Source organism: Hetaerina americana, unplaced genomic scaffold (assembly GCF_022747635.1).
Source record: "Hetaerina americana unplaced genomic scaffold, ioHetAmer1.1.p SCAF_7, whole genome shotgun sequence".
Taxonomy (NCBI): Eukaryota; Metazoa; Arthropoda; class Insecta; order Odonata; family Calopterygidae; genus Hetaerina; species Hetaerina americana.
The window spans coordinates 18215210-18234960 of NW_027287316.1; the positions used below are offsets into that span (position 1 = coordinate 18215210).

General features: G+C 44.9%; 1 protein-coding gene across 1 annotated transcript in view; it reads left to right on the plus strand.

Annotated features, from left to right (window-relative positions):
- The first annotated feature begins 4413 nt into the window (after positions 1-4413).
- The window catches only part of LOC139696554 (mucin-19-like), a 299370-nt gene continuing 284032 nt past the window's right edge, over positions 4414-19751 (plus strand). The window contains exons 1-3 of the mRNA XM_071595358.1: positions 4414-4424; positions 8780-11071; positions 16737-18248. Of these exons, the coding sequence (XP_071451459.1) occupies positions 4414-4424; positions 8780-11071; positions 16737-18248 (3815 nt within the window). The remainder of the gene's footprint in view (positions 4425-8779; positions 11072-16736; positions 18249-19751) is intronic.

Sequence of the window (19751 nt, forward strand, 5' to 3'; positions counted from 1 at the left end):
TCTTCGGCTCAACGCCGTTGCCTCAAACCAACTATTTGTGGAGCGCCTCGATAGATGTAAACTTCCATTTCATTCCAGTCGCAACAGGAGTTACTCCTTGACGTGGGCGGACTGAATGGTGGGCACGACGAATCGATAACTCCGTCTAAAGCTTCAAGAGGGCGCTAATTGAGTAGATCGAATGACGAGAAGGCGCTCGCGGGAACCGAAATTTGTCGCTCCTTCAAGGGATGGTTGGATTTCACACGCGCTGGCTCCAGATCCGATCCAAGTCTACGAAATCAAAGCAAGCCTTGGATTAGTCAGTCCGACATCCTATGCGAATATAAATTTCGTGACTGCATTGCCAAAATTTTAACGTAGCCTAGATTTTGAAGAATTATTTCCAGTGAAAACGTAATTGAATATGTTTGATGTTTCATCGCATTAACCTCGCGTGCTAGTAAATCGTTTTGTCCCTAAAATATCTAATGTGGAATTCAAAAGTAATATAATTTCTAAAATTGATGGAATGTAAGTTTTCTTTCCTAAACTGAATTTTTGTTTGTCCTTTTGGATTTCCTGCGGCTCATTTTTAGGGATCGATAATTTTAGCGTCAATTGGTATGGATAATAGTCCCTGAGTCAATTCAAGTCGACACCGTAACCCAACGCCATGCGTCATTTTCAGGCTAATGCGTTTTTACATGTTAAGATTACACAATCCGATTCTGGAGATTAAATTGTGTGATGAGGGCACTTTTAATAGCCTGTGGCACAAAAGATAACTTATTCATTACGTTACGCATCACTTATTTTATTGTCTATAAGGTTGGGCTCCCAAATTTAATACCGGACATAAATCTTTTGGAAACGAGGAGACTTATAACGATAATGAGGGGAAGTGGTGGCAGTTGTGACGTCGGAGGATGCATGATCAGCTTCCACTCCGACATGACCTACCCTCGGTGATCTCCGTTATGCAGTGAATAAAGAATGCATTCACTTCGAAACAAATGGCTAATCTGTCATCATGAATGACGTTCTAGACACGGGTCTGAGGACTTGGACGTCTCATATAAGCGTAGAAGGTGAATGCTTTGCAGGATCGAAGATAGTAGTTTCATGAAAAAATATTGAGTTGACATAATTAGGCCGTTCCGTCTCCCTCGATGCCTTTAGCCGGTGTTGGTTGGTTAATACGATAACGACAATGGAGTTAATACGATCAGTTGTTAATAAGACTGCTTGGAGGGGTAGCTGAATTATGAAGAGATAACGTGATTTGCACTTCGTATTTTCGTTTGCATTATTCGCCACGTGCGAGTACATCTTATTATTAGGTGGTGGTGTGTGGTTTCAGATTTAAAAAACAACTTCTGCTTCCCCACCTTATTCCAATATAACCGAATTATCACCATCCTGTCTAATGAATGTTACAAATGATAAATTCACCAGATGAACTCAACTTCGTGCGTCCGAATCTTCCAGGGAATTTCGCTTAATTATGATGTTTTCAGTTCATTTAGCATTGAAATCAACCACAAATGCATCCGTGGTTCAAATATTGATATAATTAATGTTACTATTTCGAATATAACCGTATTTAGGTAACCAAATTGGATAAAGAAAAATTGTGAGATGGTATTAATGACAGCGGTAATCGTGGCGGAAAGCTTCTAAAACATTTTTTCCCCCCTCCAGCGTCGGCAAATAATTAACTTGGCCTAATAGTCGAGATTAGGGTCGCGGTAGTCCAGTGGGTAGAGCGTTGGACTGCTGACCGGAGGGTCCGGATTCGATTCACGGGCAAGGCACTCTGGGCACCTGCAGCTCCACCCAAGCTAAAGTGATTTTTCGGGTACCAGGTCTTCCTGGGAAACCATAACCGGCACAGGGAAAGGAACTGGCCCCCCTACCCTGATTTGTGAATTTTCACACATCAGGGTAGGGGTTGCGAGTTGATTACTGTGTTTAATAGTCGAGATACTCTTGGACTAAGAATTGATCGGAAAGGCAATGAGTGACACGGGTGCCGGACTGAAGCTACCCATTATACTTTTACATTGTTAATCGCTTGAAAAATTTCATTCGCGAGACAGATGTTCGGATTGGGATATTCTCGCAGCCCCCTTCCACCTCTGACAAGGAACTGTTTATGCCGACATGGGAATCAAGTGCACCGGTCTCTGCACCGCTCGGATTTCCGAACAAAATGTGCTTATGCTAGTCTTAAAACGGGAAGCCGTCCACTAGACACGAGAGCTCCTCCTTGCGTCTGGGGAGGCAACTCGCCGGAATAAACAACTCCGAAACTCGGCGAGGATGTCGGGGAGGGATAAGTGGGTGCGGCCCTTCCCTTCTGACACGCCCACCCCCTCTGCCCGATGACACCTTTCCCCAGTATAACCAATTTCCTCCGCCTCGCTTTCATCCCCGCCCCTTGCACTCCTATCCGGTCGTCGGCCGGCCGGCCCTGCTTCCTCCGTACCCCCGCGACCACTTCCCATCCTTCCTGGCCCCGCCCTTAATTCCTCCCTCCGCAGGCTTACTCTGAAAGGACACCTCGTGTCCCCCTTCCCCATTACCCTGCTTAATTTGATCCCTCGCCGTCGGTGTGTTTGTGCGCGTCGGGTCGGGTGCGCGCGTGAAAGGCGCCCGGGGGCGGCGGGGGCAGTGGGGAGGGGGCTAGGGGGGTTAATTCATTCGGCGGACCCCCAGGAATTAAGTCTCCACCCCTTTTACTCCCCTTCATACCACCGCGAAACCGACCCCCCGCAACCCTTCCTACACCCAACCACGCCCGCCCCCTCAGGTCTCCCGCGAAACCTAATTCGGTGGTCACGACCCTCACGCCGCATACTTATTCGGGTTTCGAAGTAAATAAAAACATTCGAATTCATTTAAAGAAAGGGAAAATTAATGTTTTGGTTATTGTTAATTTAACAGTAAATATGGCTCCGTGCTTTGCTCGAAGGGGAAGGATTTTGATCCCTTCTCACAAAGTGACCGTGGCATCGCAATCGTTTTGGTGGTGACACCACAATCGCCTGATGGTGACATCGCTTAGATTAGTAGTAGTTATTAGGGGAGGCGACCGACAGCTGAGGTCATTTGCGCCATTAGGGATGGATGGGAAAGAAGGAAGGGTGTAGAGAAACCCGGCGTCGGCATTAGCCTACTCTTTACGAAAGGTGACAAAGGGTCCGCAGTTTAACGTCCCATCCGACGGACGGCGTACTTACTCAAAGTGCTCTCCACAAAGGATCGGGAAAAAATATTGAAAAATATATGCCGTATCCAAGGTTCGAGTCAGGGCCCTTTTGGTGGGAAGCCAGTGCGTTAGCCACCGCACTATCCCGATCCCTCTTTAATGCTTTCATATACTCGTAAATCTTATTATAATCTTTTTTTCCATTTTACGCTTACGTAATGAACTTTTATTGTTGTTTTTACATATACTAATCCAAGGCATTACGTATTAATTCAAATTATATTCAATCCTTAAGACTAAGTAATTTTTCAAGGTGTTTCAGTTAAAGAATACGGTATGATTCCCTCCATGAATAAATAGATTAGCACCTTATAGAATACAACCGCATGTTAGCAATCGAAAATGAAAATAAGAGTTTAGCTAATTAATGACGGAAAATTACAAGATTCATTCGTTCATTCACGATGTTCTACCTAATAATGTAAGTTATGAACGGTCCTTCAAGATAATTGAACTATTAATATGCATGCTGAAGAATAAGTAAATATTTTCACAGCTTGAATAGATCCAAATTGGAAATTATATGAAATTCAAGGCATTAAGATATGTTTTCGTTCCCTATCATCCAGTTTTTCATATTTAAAATAAAATAAAACCAAAATTTTGATGTTTAGTAATTTTATTCAACAATCACCAAATTCGTAAACGATAAAAATAATGTTAAAAAGTCATCAAAGCATATTTTAGACTAGACCGGAAAAATAGAGAGTTAATTTTAGCGAAATATGCAGCGTTCTTGTACTCAACATGGAAACAAGGTTTTAATAGGAGTGGGTACAATGAACGTGCCTTCATAAGGGTTCTCTTGGCACCAAAAAGCTTTTGTAGGACGAAAAATCCATATCTCCAAGAGGTTATTTTCTCAAGGTAGTTCGTTGCTTAGCTTCTAAGAAGCCTTTTATTTGAACGTCATTGTTGTTTGGGCTTTTAGGCCCATACCCTTCATTTGTACCGTTAAGTGCTGGGAGAGATCGTACCACCTTTTACATTGAAAATTTGTTCTTTCCTAGCATGACCGCATAAATTAAAAACTTTGAAGCACTATTATTTCGGCTCGTCCATGCGAAAGAGCGCGAGTGTGAAAATTAAGGTCGGGAGTCTCGTGTTCCTGAGCGTCTTTGTGGAGAATATTGGCGACGAAAAACTTCTCAACAAGCTAGATGACTCACGGGTATGTTTGCAATGTTCTGTCGGAGGAATCCACTCTCAACAAAACAGCGAATTTCACCGTGATATCTGTCCATCGATGCGCAAGGCTTTGCGTGGAAGTTTTCGTTCCCCGAGAAGAGGCTGTCATCCTTCATCCACTCAAAACACTTCAAGCCGGCTGCATCTTCTCGTTTTGGAGTCAATGTACGCTCTCCATGGGTTCAAAAAAATTAGCAAATTGCATTAAAAAGAATAATTTCATTCCTTCCTCTAATGACCTGCGGAAATTTTCAACCATCATATCCCCATCCTCGGATCGGGGGTGAGAGGTCAAAGTTAACAGAGAATGAAATCTTTTTCGGAGAATCTCTGCATGCGGGTCGCGCAAGTCTCTGCTCTAATTCCTTCTGCACCAGAAAACTTCGTAGTGGCCCTAAAATATTTTACATAATTTGGTGAATAAAAAATGATTGGCAATGGTACAAAATTATTTTTTTGGTACTATTTATTTTTTTCTAACCCTCTCAATTCATATTTTTAGTTCATTTTGTGTATTTCCCTTGTTTATGCTTGGGAGAAATTTGCACTACTTTGTAAAAGTTTCGTTGTTTCCTCTTTTTCGTCCTTCGTGAAAATGTTTGAAAAAAGTTCAGTTGAATCATTTATTTGACATTATTCATCCATTTATCGTCTACGCATACGCGTGATTAGTATAGCTGCCTCTATAAAGATGGGTGGCAGGGGTAATGTCAGCGATTAGGGTGGATTTGTACTTTTTTAAATTGGTTACCCTTTAGATTTCGGTTAATACTATTCACTGTTGCGATCACGAAAACTGCGAGAGAAAATTGATTTCTTAAATCAGTTTCATCGGCAGTCAATTTACAATAAATTCTCGCAGTGGTCTCGCCAAAATTTGTAATATAGGGAGTTAAATGTTATATAATGTCCGTTCAGCATTTACCCTCGAGGTTTTGGAAGCACTTTTACAGCAGATTAAGACGCTCTCGAGACTTTAATTCTTTCAGAGGTTGTCGTCCAAGGATTCCCAATAATAGTTTGACATTTTTTATTTGTACATACCAATTCTCCTTGAAACTGACTGCTTTTCTATGCACGCCCCGTTTGATTCTGATATTGCCTACTCCTACCCTGGGTTTATTATCCCCGGCGCACATTCAGCGTTAGATTTAACCAACGGAGTAATTTCGTAGTTTCTTAAACTAGCGCGATAAAATCCCTCCTAACTTCTTTCCTTTGGGTATTTTTACACTCTCCAGTCGTTGAAGTCAAGTTTCTTAAACCAGCTCCGCATACATTTGCAAGTCCTTTACCCCACCCCACTTAAACTGGGAAAGTCGCGTGCAATCATGGAGGGGTAAAAGGAAGGAGTAGTATGTCCGATAAAAATTATTTTAGCCAAAAGAGTGTTCACGTCCACGACTCCAAAAATTCCATTATCTCTTTTTCTAGAGGGCCAGTTCTATGATTTATTTCGACGGTCACTAAGCATGTATAGTCACATCTGGAGCAAGTTAGCGATTTATGTCGACTGTTCCTATTCCCAGAAGTCTAATGTCAACCATTAGTGCCTTATAACGTCGACTATTATCCCACCCATCTAGACCTATCGTTACATAATTTTTCTGCTCCAATTTCTTGCGGAATTCGGATTTCTTCTTGGCTTTTCCATGATAAAGAGCAAATTTTACTCGTTTGATTCACTCAGGGCGCTTTTGGTTGTCTATAAATATTTATTTCATCATTATTTCGAAAAATATTATTTATTTGAGCGTTTCTTGCGCCTATTACGGTCATAACAATAGATATAGGGAATATAAGTACGCCTTGAAATGCTGAAGTTATTCTCGTTTGGTCATTCACCATATCTTCTGCGTACACATTCACAGTACATTTAATTTGTGTTATAAGGACTAATTCTCATCAATCACTAAATATTTAATTATTGATGCCGTCGCAACTTTAATTAGGAGTTCGTAGGGGATTCGCCGCATTGTGGCGCATTATTGCAGTGACTTCGCTGGGACTTCCCCGCAGCATTAACCGGGAAATGAGGCGGGCTCCGGTGTCCCCACTGGACCACGGAGTTAAATTCCCTTTGTCCCGCGCTGGGAAGGCCTCAAAAGCTTCGTGCGCCCACCTGAATCTCCAGGAAAACCGCCGAGATGGAATGCACGCACTCTCACACAACGGTAATGGTCGCGGGAATTGAAAGGAAATGGCAAACCTCAGCTTCGTCCAATTAAATTTCTGAGACGGAAAATGGCTCTAATTTTCTCCTATTATGCTCTCTAATTGTGGCACTGCAAAGCAGCGTATTGTGCCCGTCCAATTATTCCATTACACGTTTCTTTCGGAGTCGCGAAATATTTTTTTTTTCCATCGCGTTGTGTCCGCCTCTCCGGGGCATCTTGATGAAATAATAGGGTAATTGGATTCCTTCGCTCAACTTCTCGCTTCTCCGTGGAAATAGGTAACCGTTTTCCGAATTAATCTATTCTCAAGACATCGAATTGACTTGAATTAGCAAAGCGTTTGAGTGACGAGCCACTCTGATGAAATAGTTGCTCCTTCAGGCAACACTACCACATATTAACATGCAGTATGCCTTCGTTTTAATCTCTGCTTGGTTGAAAATTCAAATATTGCAGTAAACAGCGCCAAATTGAAGCGAACTTTGATTCTGTTGTAGTCACTGGATTACACCACTAGACCCGTCAGTGTTAATCATCCAATTTTTGCATTCGCTCATTAATCACATTCCGACGCGTAGAAATGTTAAATCTTGTTACTAAGGCAGGGGTCACGTAGTTAATTGATGAATGTAGTAGGGTAAATACTGCGAATTTTGAGAGAATTTTATCAGCCAATAAGGCAACTTAAATATTTATAAATCTTTTAGTTTTTTATATCATTGTAGCAATTGCAAAATTCACAACGGAAATTTGAGAAATTTACGATTGTGATGTGACGCCCGAAATGTCCTTGTTTGGGCCAACTGTTGGTACTTCATTTGAAATTTGCCCAATTCGGAGCTTAAATTAGTGTCCACATTCTGTTTCAATTAGATTTTATATCGACTCTCTCTCTCTCTCTATCTAAAGAGAGATATTTTTCATATCAACTAATTTCTTGGAGAAATTTAGTCACTTATATAGTCTTTTAAAATATTAAATACGTAAGGATTTTATTAAATGATATATCATACATAATTAATGTTCTCGTCGTAATTGGAAAGGCCTACATGGGAATATTCCTGTTGAAATACTTGAAATAATTAATGAGAGCGGTCAAAGAGAAGAAATGGCGGAGGGAAAAATTTGAAACTATAAGTAAGAGAAGCATGCAAGCCTACGCCAAATCAGGAGAAGAGTTCATTGACGATGGTATTAAAGAGGATGAGTGTTGTTGTTCTTTTCATCTTTAACGCCAGATTGTGATTATCCACGGCGAAACATGGCGCAGCCATAGATAAATGGTGCTATGGTTGAGAGATATCGTTATCAAAATATATCGGTGTTCAATTTAGATTGGATGATTCGGGTATGTAATATCAATTTTAAAACAATCCCACTTTGTAATGGCAAAGGTTCGACGTCTTTTCTCCTATTTCTTCCTTCACTACGCGCCTTATACCCCAACATTTACTATACAGATTCTCATTAATTCTTCTACTATACATGTTTTGGTTTTCGTAAATACGTCTCAGTAAATGCTTAGTCATCATTTCCAATGTATTTATACGTAGTTCTAAAAATATGGACTTTGACTCATTATTGGGTGGCATTGTTACAATTGCTAATTGGACGGTAACGTTAATGATATTAGCCATGACATTTGTACATGTAAAACATTATAAAGGAATGGTTGGCATTGGCGGATGGTTGTGAGATATTACTAGACGCACCGAAAAAAGACCCATTTCACAATAAATTGTAGTGCGAAAAGCTCTCAGCCTCGGGAGACTACCTCCATTTTCACTCATTGGCACTTATTGGCAAGTTAATCTGTTCTGTTATTTCTTTGTAATAATAAAACAGAAAGGCTGGGCTCTTATGTGAATGAATTTATTTCAGCTTCACCAGAAATACATAAAACTATAATATACCCACCACGAAGACAATTCCTACGAATTGATTTCTCGAATTTGACCTTATTCCGAGATGAATGCTTTCACACAATTAATACACTGTTGTTTCTAAGCTCATTGATTGTAAATAATAATTTTTACGAACAATGTAACGTTAAAAAAGTCCTCAAATTTTATGCAAATTTCAAAAATCCCTAGCTATTATGAAGTTAAATGTCTTGCAAATCTATTGCTCTAACCCTTTGCTCGTCTTCTTCCCATTGCAGGGGCCCCAACGTGTCCGTCCTCCACCTACGCTGCTCCTCGGAGCCGTGGGATGGGGGTGCGGGGACAGGGTCGGTCGGAAGAGGTGGCGAAGGTACCATCGAGGGCTCCTCCGTCGGGTGCTTTCCCAAGCACCATCAGGTGCACCGGCAACTCAGGCATGCCCTCAACAACCCTCACCAGTCGCTGGACGACCACCGCAACAGGATTGGCGGCGGGACCAACCGCCCGCCGAGAATTGGGGGCCCGCTCCCCCATGGCGGCAATGTGGCTGACATCCGAGGGGGCAGCGTGGAGAGGGTGAGCAGCAACAGGTTCAACTTTCGCACGGCGGGGGGCGCGGCGAGCCTAGGCGGCGAGAGGAGGCCAATGTACCTCAACGGCTCCAACCGGTCGACGGGCTCGTCCATGGTGCAACTGGGGGGCAGCGAGGACATCCTCGACAGCATGCAGGCGGACCCCAACGGCGGCGCCTTCGCCCCTTCCGGGATAAGGAGGGTGGGTAGCGGCGGCGGCGGAGGGGGCGTCGGAAACCCCGGGAGAGGGCTGCTCCTCGGGGTCGAGGCGGGTAACGACGGCTCGGACACCGGCGGCGGGTCACATGTGCTCCTCTCGGGGAGGGCGGCGATAGCGGGCCGCGACCTCTCCCCCGTCCGGTGGAGCGACAAACACGCGCAGGGCGTGTTCCTGGGGCGGTCGGGCTGGGTGCAGGTGAGGCGGGAGCCGCAGTGGCGATCCCTCGAGGCGGAGCCCGTCACTGACGCGTACTTCGACGCATCCCCGACCGAGGAGAACGGAAGGATCTTGGGGCGGCACCACCTCGGGGGGATACCGGGCAGTGGGCAACAGACGCCTCCGGACGCCGGGGACGCGAATAACGGGCGAAGGAGGCCTGCGACACTGAGAATCCCCCCCCGGGAATTGAGGAGGTGCCTCTCGACCCCGCCCCCTGAACTCCTGGAACCTTCCTCCCCCACACACGGAGGAATCCTGTCCCCCAGCGACCCCCTGCACCCTCTCAACACACCCATCATATCGCCTCCTCCGGCCTTCCAGGACTCAACGACCGCAACGGCGGCAGCGACGAAGGTCAGGTCACACAGGAGGCCCCCGCTGCCCCGCTCAAATGCAATCACGTCCGACGGGAGCTCCCCTCCGCCCCCGCCGGCCCCCGACTCCCCCCCGCCACCCAGGATCAACTGGAGCACGCTCCCAACCACGGCATCGCCGTCCTCCGCGCCCACGGTCCACCCGGCTGTTGGCGTCTCCTCCTCCGCTTCCTCCTACTCCTTCTCCCACTCCTCCTTCTCTTCCTCCACCTCCTCCTCCTCCTCCATGGACCACCACCTCATGGCGCAATCGGCCTTCAGGGCCGCACATCACGGCCTCCACCGGAGGACCGTCCCAGAGTCCGGGTCTCTCGACTCCCCACACCCATCACCATTCCCGCCCCCGCAGGCTCAGAGAGCGCACCCTGCCCCCGGTTCCGGAAGCGGCGGGGGCAGTGGGGGCCGCAGCCTGGACTCCTCTCCTTCCGCCCCAGGGAGGAGGCCTCAGGGGATGCCTTATTCGTCGTCTTCCTCAGGGAGCGTGCTTGGTGGCGGGGGCACGACCCCCTCACCCTCACAGGCCCACCCGACCCAGGGTCACCCGGCGTCCGCGGCGCAGTCGTCGCGGCTGGCCCGCTGGGGGCGGAACCGAGGGTTGCCGCACGAGGCCGCCTCCCTGGACAGCGCAACCACCCTGGATGTGGACGACCGCTCCCTGAGGCTCCCGCCTCCCGGGCCGCAGCATATCTTCCATCGGCCCCCGCCCGTGCTGACCCCCTCCCCGGAGGAGAGGGAATTTCCGGCCTCCTCCGGGGGCGAGTCCGGGCGGCCCCCGCCGAGGAAGCCCCAGGCCCGCAGGCCGTCACACTCTTCGCCCTCCTCTCCCGTCTCGCACCAGCCGAGGCCCTCCTCTTCCTCCTCCTCCTCGCTGACCTCCGTCTCGGCCATCGCTTCGCTCAACCTCCCACCTCCCCCCACGAGGGCTCGGTCACAGGGTCCGGCTGCTCCCAGGGCCACGTTACCCTCTCCGGTGACCCCGGAGCCCTCCGTTCCGGGCTACCCCCACGGACAGCCCTCTTCCATGAGGAGAACCCCAGGCCCGAGGGAGGTGCAGCCGCAGGACGATCATGGCTACTCTGCAAATTCCAGTAGGGTCAGGAGGTCACGGAGTCTTCAGCTCCCTGAGGGGAGGTTGAACGGAGCCAGTGGCGCCCGCAGGACGGCTGGCGGCAACGTCGCGAACAGGTGCGCATGACCCTCCAACTGAAGAATCAATGTTTATGCGCGCACTCTGCCGCTGCTGGCCTAATGCATACGTAGTATATTTATTTCCCGATTTCAGTAAAGGGTAGCATTAGATTTTTTTAAATCTCTCCAGGTACTTGATTGATTGATCCTAAATATAGGTAGTATGAAAAACATCCCTTAGACAGGCATTAGGGCTAAGAGTAGTAGGTATGCATTCCTTTCATAAACATACTAACGTTTCATTCTCAATTTATATTGAATGAATATAGTTTTTCCATAAATACGAGAACTGATAGTGGAACGCGCTATTAGTTATTAGCTGACGTGTCCTTAAGTAAATATCCTAAGTTTGATGCTAAATACCCGAACGCAGTTGGTGTCAAACATTAAGTTTATTTTATTAAAGGTCGCATTAGATAAACTATACATTATTAGCTGTGAAAACCTTACATGTTGATTTGAGCTTGCTCATATAACAAACATTGATTAAACATGACTGCTTAAATAGTAGGTAAAGAATCTTGTCATGCTAACTGTAAAAATTTTAGTTAAAATTTATATGGGACGAAAACAGTCTTTGTTTAAGCATGAAGACTTGTAACGCACGAGTTTAACTCTGGTAGTCATTATGAGAGGTGACCAAAAGCTGAGGCGATATGCGCCACCAGGGAGGGATACAGGGGGTAGAGGTATGATAGGATGTTCAGGGAGTGGGTGGAAAGAAACCAGGCGTCGGGATTAGCCTACTCCTTGAAATAGGCGCCATAGGGTTCAGTCCTTAACGTCACTTCGGACGGAAGGCGTACTCCACTTGAAGTCCTGTCCACATGGCACCCAAGTCCATCAGTGAAAAATCCTGCAATCGGCGGGATTCGAACCCGTGTCCTCGGTTTGGAGAGTTAGAACACTAACCGCCCAAACGGCCCTATTCGTACAATAATGCAAGTGCTGTTGATGTATTTATTTAGTTAAATGATAAATTTTCCCTACCGTTCTTTAAAATTAATGTCTATAATGTTTGGTCAAGTCCAAATAGGTTCCGCCATTGGTTAAGACGCACCGGTTCCCGCCAGATCACCGAAGTTAAGGAATGTTGGGCACGGACAAAGGTTTAATGGGTGACCTCCATAGCTTTACCGTGGATATCTTGCTCCCTGTCTAAATATGATAGGCAGGTTGAACGTGGGTTGGCACAATGGGCCAAGAAATGTAAGGGCTTGTCCCGGAGTTCCGGTCGGATTCACACTACTACAAGCAAGCCTACTTTCATTTGCGATCATTTTTTTGCGGCAGAAAAAGAATGTGGTAATCTGTGAACAATTGGTAAGCGGTTTTTTTTAATCGACACGCATGCATTCATGTTTAAAATATATCAGTCTGGAAGATGACAGTCATTTATTTTCATTTAAAAATACCTATAAACCTCGATAAACTTAGTAATTTTACTGATTTAAACAAACCCTACCGCAGGCAAAATGAATGTTCCATATCAGTTTTAAATTTTAAATCCATTCGGTGGGAATGCCTTCCCAGCTTTCATCTAGAATGAGCTGCTAGATCCTCTCTCAGATATATATACTCCGCCATTAAGGACTTATCTGCATCAGAAAATTGGAAGTTTGCGGGAGATACTAGTTACAGTAGTATAAAAAATACCTCTTTTCATTTCCTCAGTCGATTTTCCTCCATGTTTTATTGCAATGAGAAACTGAATTAATCAGCATGTCTTTTATCCATCTAATCCTCCTATATTGTGGAAATTGAATCATATCATATTCATATCATCTTTGCCTTCCTAATTTTAGACGCGCATTTGCCGTATAAAGATTTTTACTGTTTTATTCATTTAATAAGCTGAATTCATGATAAGTCCACAAATTTTAATTAATTTAATTAATGTTTGTATTGAAAGTAATGTATAAAAATTTAAAACCTTGTTCTCAGCAAACTTGTCAGTTGTCTATACATGACGCTGAGGAATCAATCTCAATTAAATCGTTTTAATCATGATAAGTGGTTTCGGGGAAAGATGCCTATTTTCTAAAAGAAAAAACTGTGTCGTCTGTTTTCAATTATTTACTCCCGAATCATTATATAATATAATCTGAGTAAAATAATGATATTATTTTCCTATTCAACATTTTTTTATCAAGTAATGGACGACTTCATATCAGAACGTCATGAAAGAAATAATAGATTTTTGAGAGTATTGTATTTCGTAAGTGGAGAGTGCACTCGTTCATTCTGAGGATTTCCACCAACCAGAAGTCCACCTGGAAGACGTCGAATTTGACTAATCATGTAATTTCATCAAATAAAATTCCAAGCACTTTGTATGCTATTGAAACATTATCCGTAAAAGTCGGTTCATGTTAATCAGTTTCTCCATACGAATGCTGTCGCACTAAAAGAGATAGAGAAAGGATTTTGACGAAGTTGAACGGATTTTGTTGAAAACCAAACAGATATTGCAGGGAAAGAATGTAAAAAAAAATAAACGCAAGTCAATAGAAGGGTTGTCGGATTACGTCATGTTGGGTAGCTACCGAAAATATCTCCTTTGATTACTGCTAGCTGATGATGCGGACGGTGACATGAAAGGAAGCGCGCCCCAATAAGCGTGTGTTTCTTTTTGGAATTTAATTACGCGTTATTATTCCGGCCGTATCAGGTTTCTATCGACGAATGCGTCTAATGTGAAGGGGGGGGGGGTCTTCTGCTTTCCGAATAATGACATCCACGTTCTTGCAAGCGGGGCCCCGTCACTCGCTGGGATTTTAATGAGTCGGAAAATGAACGAGTTGACTACATCGAGTATTAAAAATCAAATTTCACCATGCACCCCAGTTCACATAGTGTGTCTGCTTAAACTCGAATGCTCATAAACTCACCCTTTAATCATTCTTCTTTTTTTTACTCTGTTACGTTTCTCGCGAGATGATTCCGGCAGTCAGACCGGGAGAACTCTCTTTTCAGCAACAACAACAGAAAAAAATATATTTTTCACACTGCCATTTTCCTCGAAATATTAACGTTTCTGGAGAATAACACTCGTTGCTAGAATTTTTATTTTCTGTAATTTCGTTAATGACTCGACTCATAATAAAAGGGTGTTTCCAAAGACTGGAAGTTGAAGTAGGTCATGCATCATATATCCATAATAGTAAAGTAATTTAATCGCGTTATGGATGTATTTGTTCTCGAAATAAATATGTTTTCACGGGTGGAATTATGGAGATTCGACCATCAAGTCATTAACGCTTTAGGTGGCATATATACCCTTTGAGCCAAGCGCATAGTTATATCTCTTCATCGCCACATGGAAATTCTGGTTTTCGGTGTAGAAATTGTTGAAAAGAATTCCATAGAAATTTCCACTGATTATCCACGAATCGATTTTACTCGTATTTTAATGTTTTCTTCAGCGAAGGTTTCACGGTGTCAGGTTGAGTTAAAATGTATTGCTTTGTAATCCAGGTGAAGTTTAATAACTAATGACATTGCAAAACAGGTTTACATTACAAAACAAGTAAAGCGGCGGGTTACATCTCTGTGATCAAATGTTATCACAATATGAATTCTTTTAACTTTACGTGAAAACTTTAAATGGATAATATGAATATAGGAGAGGTTTTATGCGTAGGGAAAACAAGCAAAGAATATAATGAGTTAAAGACTGTATTTATGAGTTATTCCATAAAAGTGGTCAAACCATTTTCGCTTAAAGTGAAAATATTTCTCAGATTTTTTGTAACACATCTAAAGGAAAGTTATTGATTTAAATCGAATTGCAAGACAAAAAAATTAATGTAAACGACGGTCAAATATATAATGCCGTCATACGTATAATATGTTCTCTGAGGACTCGACCACGGAGCTGCCCTGAGCACAATGAGAAACTGATGATAAGTGATGTACTCACCGCAAACGGTTATGAGTAAATAGTCATTCTCAAGCTTTGTAATTTGTTCATAATAATCTGCAGACGAGCATACATTCCCTTACCTGAATGGAATTTCACCCTATGAAATAAAAATGAGGCATAAAATGTACGGCTGCCATTAGACCATTAATAGCGCGTGTCTGCGCTCCCATTCGGTCATTTACGAGTTACGAAATCCTTCAATTTGTAATATCTCCGCGGATTATTTGCATTTCACATTGAATAATTGGTGTAGTTCTGAAAAGGCATAAAACGTTATGTAAATTAGGTCACGCTATATTGAAAAGAAAAATATATATATCGAGATATTTGTGTGATTCATATTTACTCTGCATTATTATTCGGACAATCGATTTGCTAAAAATAAAAAAGCAACAACATTTTACCCTTTATTGTTGGAATCCCAAACTCGTACTTGGTGCATTGCATTTTTCCGCTCAATTGGGAAACAGTTGAGGTTATTTTCAGGACTTCTCCATATATATATATATATATATATATATATATATATATATATATATATATATATAATATATATATATACACACACACACACACACGCATACAAGCTCGTATAGTATAACACTTTATGAAAATATAATGAAGACACCCACCGCTTTTGATTTTGTCATTTCGGTTGCTCACCGTTCTCAACGGAAGGAGGAAAATTGAATTAGAAAACTGAAGGAAGAAGTAGGGTCTTTTCTTCCGCTGAGAAAGGTCTTGATATAACAATGAACTTATTATCTCAATTCCAATCAACAAATAACTGCATAACTAAGTATAGCGACTCTCAAAGAGCTTGTATAGTAGATGTATAGCTTTCAAAAAGACCAGGGAGATGTTTTCACCTAAAGCCACGTCTGATAAATTTGTATATAGAATTATTAATACAGGACGAACAGTCACATAGAGTGACCTGGGTCTGAACACCATTCGTCACCAATCCAGCCGACTAGCACTCGCGGGCCGTGCTCCAAAACGTTTTATGCGTGCGACGGCCATATTGGTTGGTGGCACATAAATATGCGTATGAGCGGGAGCGCGTGCGCGTAGGGTGTCGTTCGGTTTTGAGATTGAAGTGGTTCGAGGTGGTGGCCGGGTCCAGCAACAGACTGTTCCGCAGCTGGGCCTGGTCTGAGTCTGAAAAAGGAGGAACAGCAGAAGTTCTACTCTTGTGACTGTTCATCCTAAATAATTAACAACGCAAAACTGTCTCTCTATATTCTTCTAAGTTTTATATAGCATCGCCACGCTTTTGAAAGCTATATATTTAATATGTGAATTTTGTGAATACATGTATATTACTTTATTTTTATTTATATAATATTATTGATACCCTATATATTTATAGATAATTAATATTATAAATGTTATTCCCAATTGCTCAAACTTCCTTGTAAATTGATAACTATCACATTCTACCCTGCTTCCCAATATTGTCGGAAACAACTTAAGTGGTAGTGATTAATATCGATCTCCATCGGTAGCGACATTCAGTATTAGGAAATAGTAATTTCAGCGTGATAAACATTAGCAACATGTCTCGAGTCGAGTTGTTGCAGAAATTTGTTGAGACGACTATAATGAAAGTTGCTTACAACAATTTTAAGATGAATCGGTCATGATACTTTCAGCTATACCATTTCAGAAATGCAGTAAATTGTGGGAAGTGACGGTCTAACAAAACGTTTGATGATCCTCTTACTTTTTCCCCAGGGTTGTCGTCCGAATCGGCGAAACGGCCCGCGGGGAAAGAGTGATGACATCCGGAGGAGCGGCCCCATACCACTCCGAGGAGACGGGGATGGGCGGGGGACGGGCGCAGTGCCACGGCGACGTGGGCGGAGACCCCGGGGACGGAGGACCCAGCCGGCGGCGGAAGAAGCCCACCTCCGCCGCCATCCGGAGGCAGAGGGAGGAGGAGGAGGCGGCCGAGAGGGAGCGTGAAGTGAGGGCCGTGAGGGACTACCTGAACGGAACGAGGAGCAGGGCCGCCGCCAGGGCCCTCCTACTCCACCGCTACCTCGGTGTGGGCGAGGAGGACGAAGACGACGACCCTCCGTCGGGGGGGCGTCGGTTTGACTCTCACCCAATCGGCAGAGCCGACGAGTCGGGCTCCATGAACCGCTCGTCCTCTCAGCAGCGGCGAAAGACGAGGCGGAGTCGCAGTGCAGAGCAGGGAAACGCGGGGAGGGACCTGGAGGTCATAGTGGTGGGGGACCACGGGGGACTGAGGCCGGCCCTCTCGGACCCAGACCACAGGGCCCCGCGGAGACATCAAGGAGGTCCCTCGGGGCGGAGCAGCGGCAGCCGGGCCCCTCATATCGGCTCCTCCCTCTTGATGAGGACATCGCGGAGTTTCCCGGTGGGAAGGGGCGCCCCTCCCGGCGTCCCCAACAACGTCCCAGAGGGGAAGAAGCCCCCGGAAGGGAAGAAGGTGCGGAGAAGGCGGAGGGGCAGCTGGGACGGCGGGGACAAGCTCGACGAGGAGGAAGAGGACGGAGCGGTGGACTCAGAAGTCGAGGTGTCGGAAGAGTTCCCATCGCAGCAGCACCACCGCCAGCAGCAACACCAGGCTAAGCAGCTCAAGCACCAGTCATCGCAGATCCCCAGGCCCCCGAACAGCCACACTAAGACCTCCCCCAGCAACACCTCTTCGAGGGGCAGCGGCATTTCCCAGTTCGTCGCGCACCGGAGTGGCACGGCGAACCAGATGGGACCCAGGAACGGACTCTGCGGTCCACCGCGGGACGGTGATGACCTGAGGTGTCCTCTGGTGGGGCGTGACCTCCCGCCGGAGGTGTCCGTGACGGTAGTTGGCGTGGACTCGATCGTCGTGAGAGAGGTGCGGAAGTGGAGGAGGGGTGCGGAGTGCGTGGAGGACGATGAGGAGGAGGCCATGGGCAAAGGATCGTCCTCGGTGGAGGAGAGGTTCGCCTCTCCCATAGCGTCCTCCTCCGCTTCCTCCTCCAGCGACGTGTGGGTGACCTCATCCGACCTGACGTGGCCGCAGAAGGACGGGTCGAAGGACTCCGGGGGCCGGCCGGAGTCCCCTGGGGGTGTCGGGAGCTCGGCCACCTCCGCCACGGCCATGACTCCCGAGGAGGGCATGCCGCGTATGGGCAAGTCGGTGGACGAGTGCCAGGAGGGAGGCGGTGCGGGTGAGGTGTGTGGTGGAGCCCAGAGGTCGCTGTCGCTGCCGAAATCCTTCAAGAGCGCCTTCTCTGGGTGAGTGCACAATGACTTTCATTTTGTTTTCCAAGGAGCTTCCTTCAACTACGCCATTTTCGGCTTTTTTACAACTTCACTACTTGTAAGAATGCATTCTGCAATGTTGCAGTAGTTTCCAGTCTCAAGTCTTATGCAAGAAATCTCAAAATTAGTAATAATCCGGAATGCGGCAGTTGGTTGATTGGCTTGAATGAAGTCGGTCGTAAGTCTATGGTCACGTAGTATACAAAATAGCCATGTTCTGGCGAGACTGTGGGCTGGGGACATCATTGCCATGCATGCGCAATTACGCAAGTTTTGAAACTTGAGGCTAGAGACACGAGACTAGATCCCCACTATAGGACGACCTTATGGTATAAAATCTCCCACCATACACCCTACGTGTTTGCCGGTGCTTTCATTAATATGTAAACACAGAAACCTTTGAAATGAAAACGAAAAAAGTGCCTTAAGAGTTACCCTTCGTTATTATTACCAACTCATAACCTAAGTTACGTATTTTCATTAAAAATGAGTACATTAGCATAAAGGAAAAAGCTTTTTTTCATTTCATTGAAATCAGAATAGGTGCAGTGGAATGAAACAAACATCTCGAAACACTATTTATAAATTGATTAAGGGTTAGATAAAGCCAAAGTAATATTTGGAATAGTGAGTATTTGCAAAATGTTCATTGGTCATCTAGGTTCTCTTCATAGCCAATAGATAAAAGGCTACATTAATTCACCTTACGTAATAATCCTCATGAACCCCCCTCACAAGCCATTAATGTTCCGGAATTAAATGGCACGTCCTCCTTCCCACCAAAAATTCTTGCCAAATTCTAGGGCAGCCCCAAACTAGCCCGATTTTGCTTAAGATTTTCGCCCCCTGCCACACACCATGGCGGTGGCTTGCAGGGTATATGTAAATAAATAAATAAAAGATTCCATGGAGCAGGAGAACTGAAAAAACACATCAGGCCCCTCCTCCAGCTTTACCCGCCGAAAAATCTTCATGTACAACTTATTTTACGAACCGCCGAGAGGGCGTGTGTGGCAGGGGGTGTTAAGTCATCGGCCACTGGGACAACTATTGATTGACGTGTCATAAGTCACGTTGCGTATTGTCGTGATCTCGAGAAGTGAGAAGGAAAAATGTTTTCTCAAATCGATCTGTCCTGCAGTCAGCTTCCCTTGACTTTGAACTCCATAATAAATGTAATGCGGCCATAAGATCATTCCTTCTGCGTCAGCGTTAAAGTCGAATTATTTGTAACCTTCTAAGGGTATGCGTCTCGCATCCAATTCTCGTATTTTCTGTGTCTTCTAACTCACATCTTCTATGGAAAATGTGTTCCTTTTTCCTCGTTTATATCGATTATTCAAGTTACCAAAGTAATATTTAACCGAAGGAGCATTTCTTCGTGCATTTATATAAATTATACGAACAGTTATGCGAATCGATTCGAAATGTTTATTTCATTAACGATTTGCATTCTCTTTTGCGTCAATATTGTCA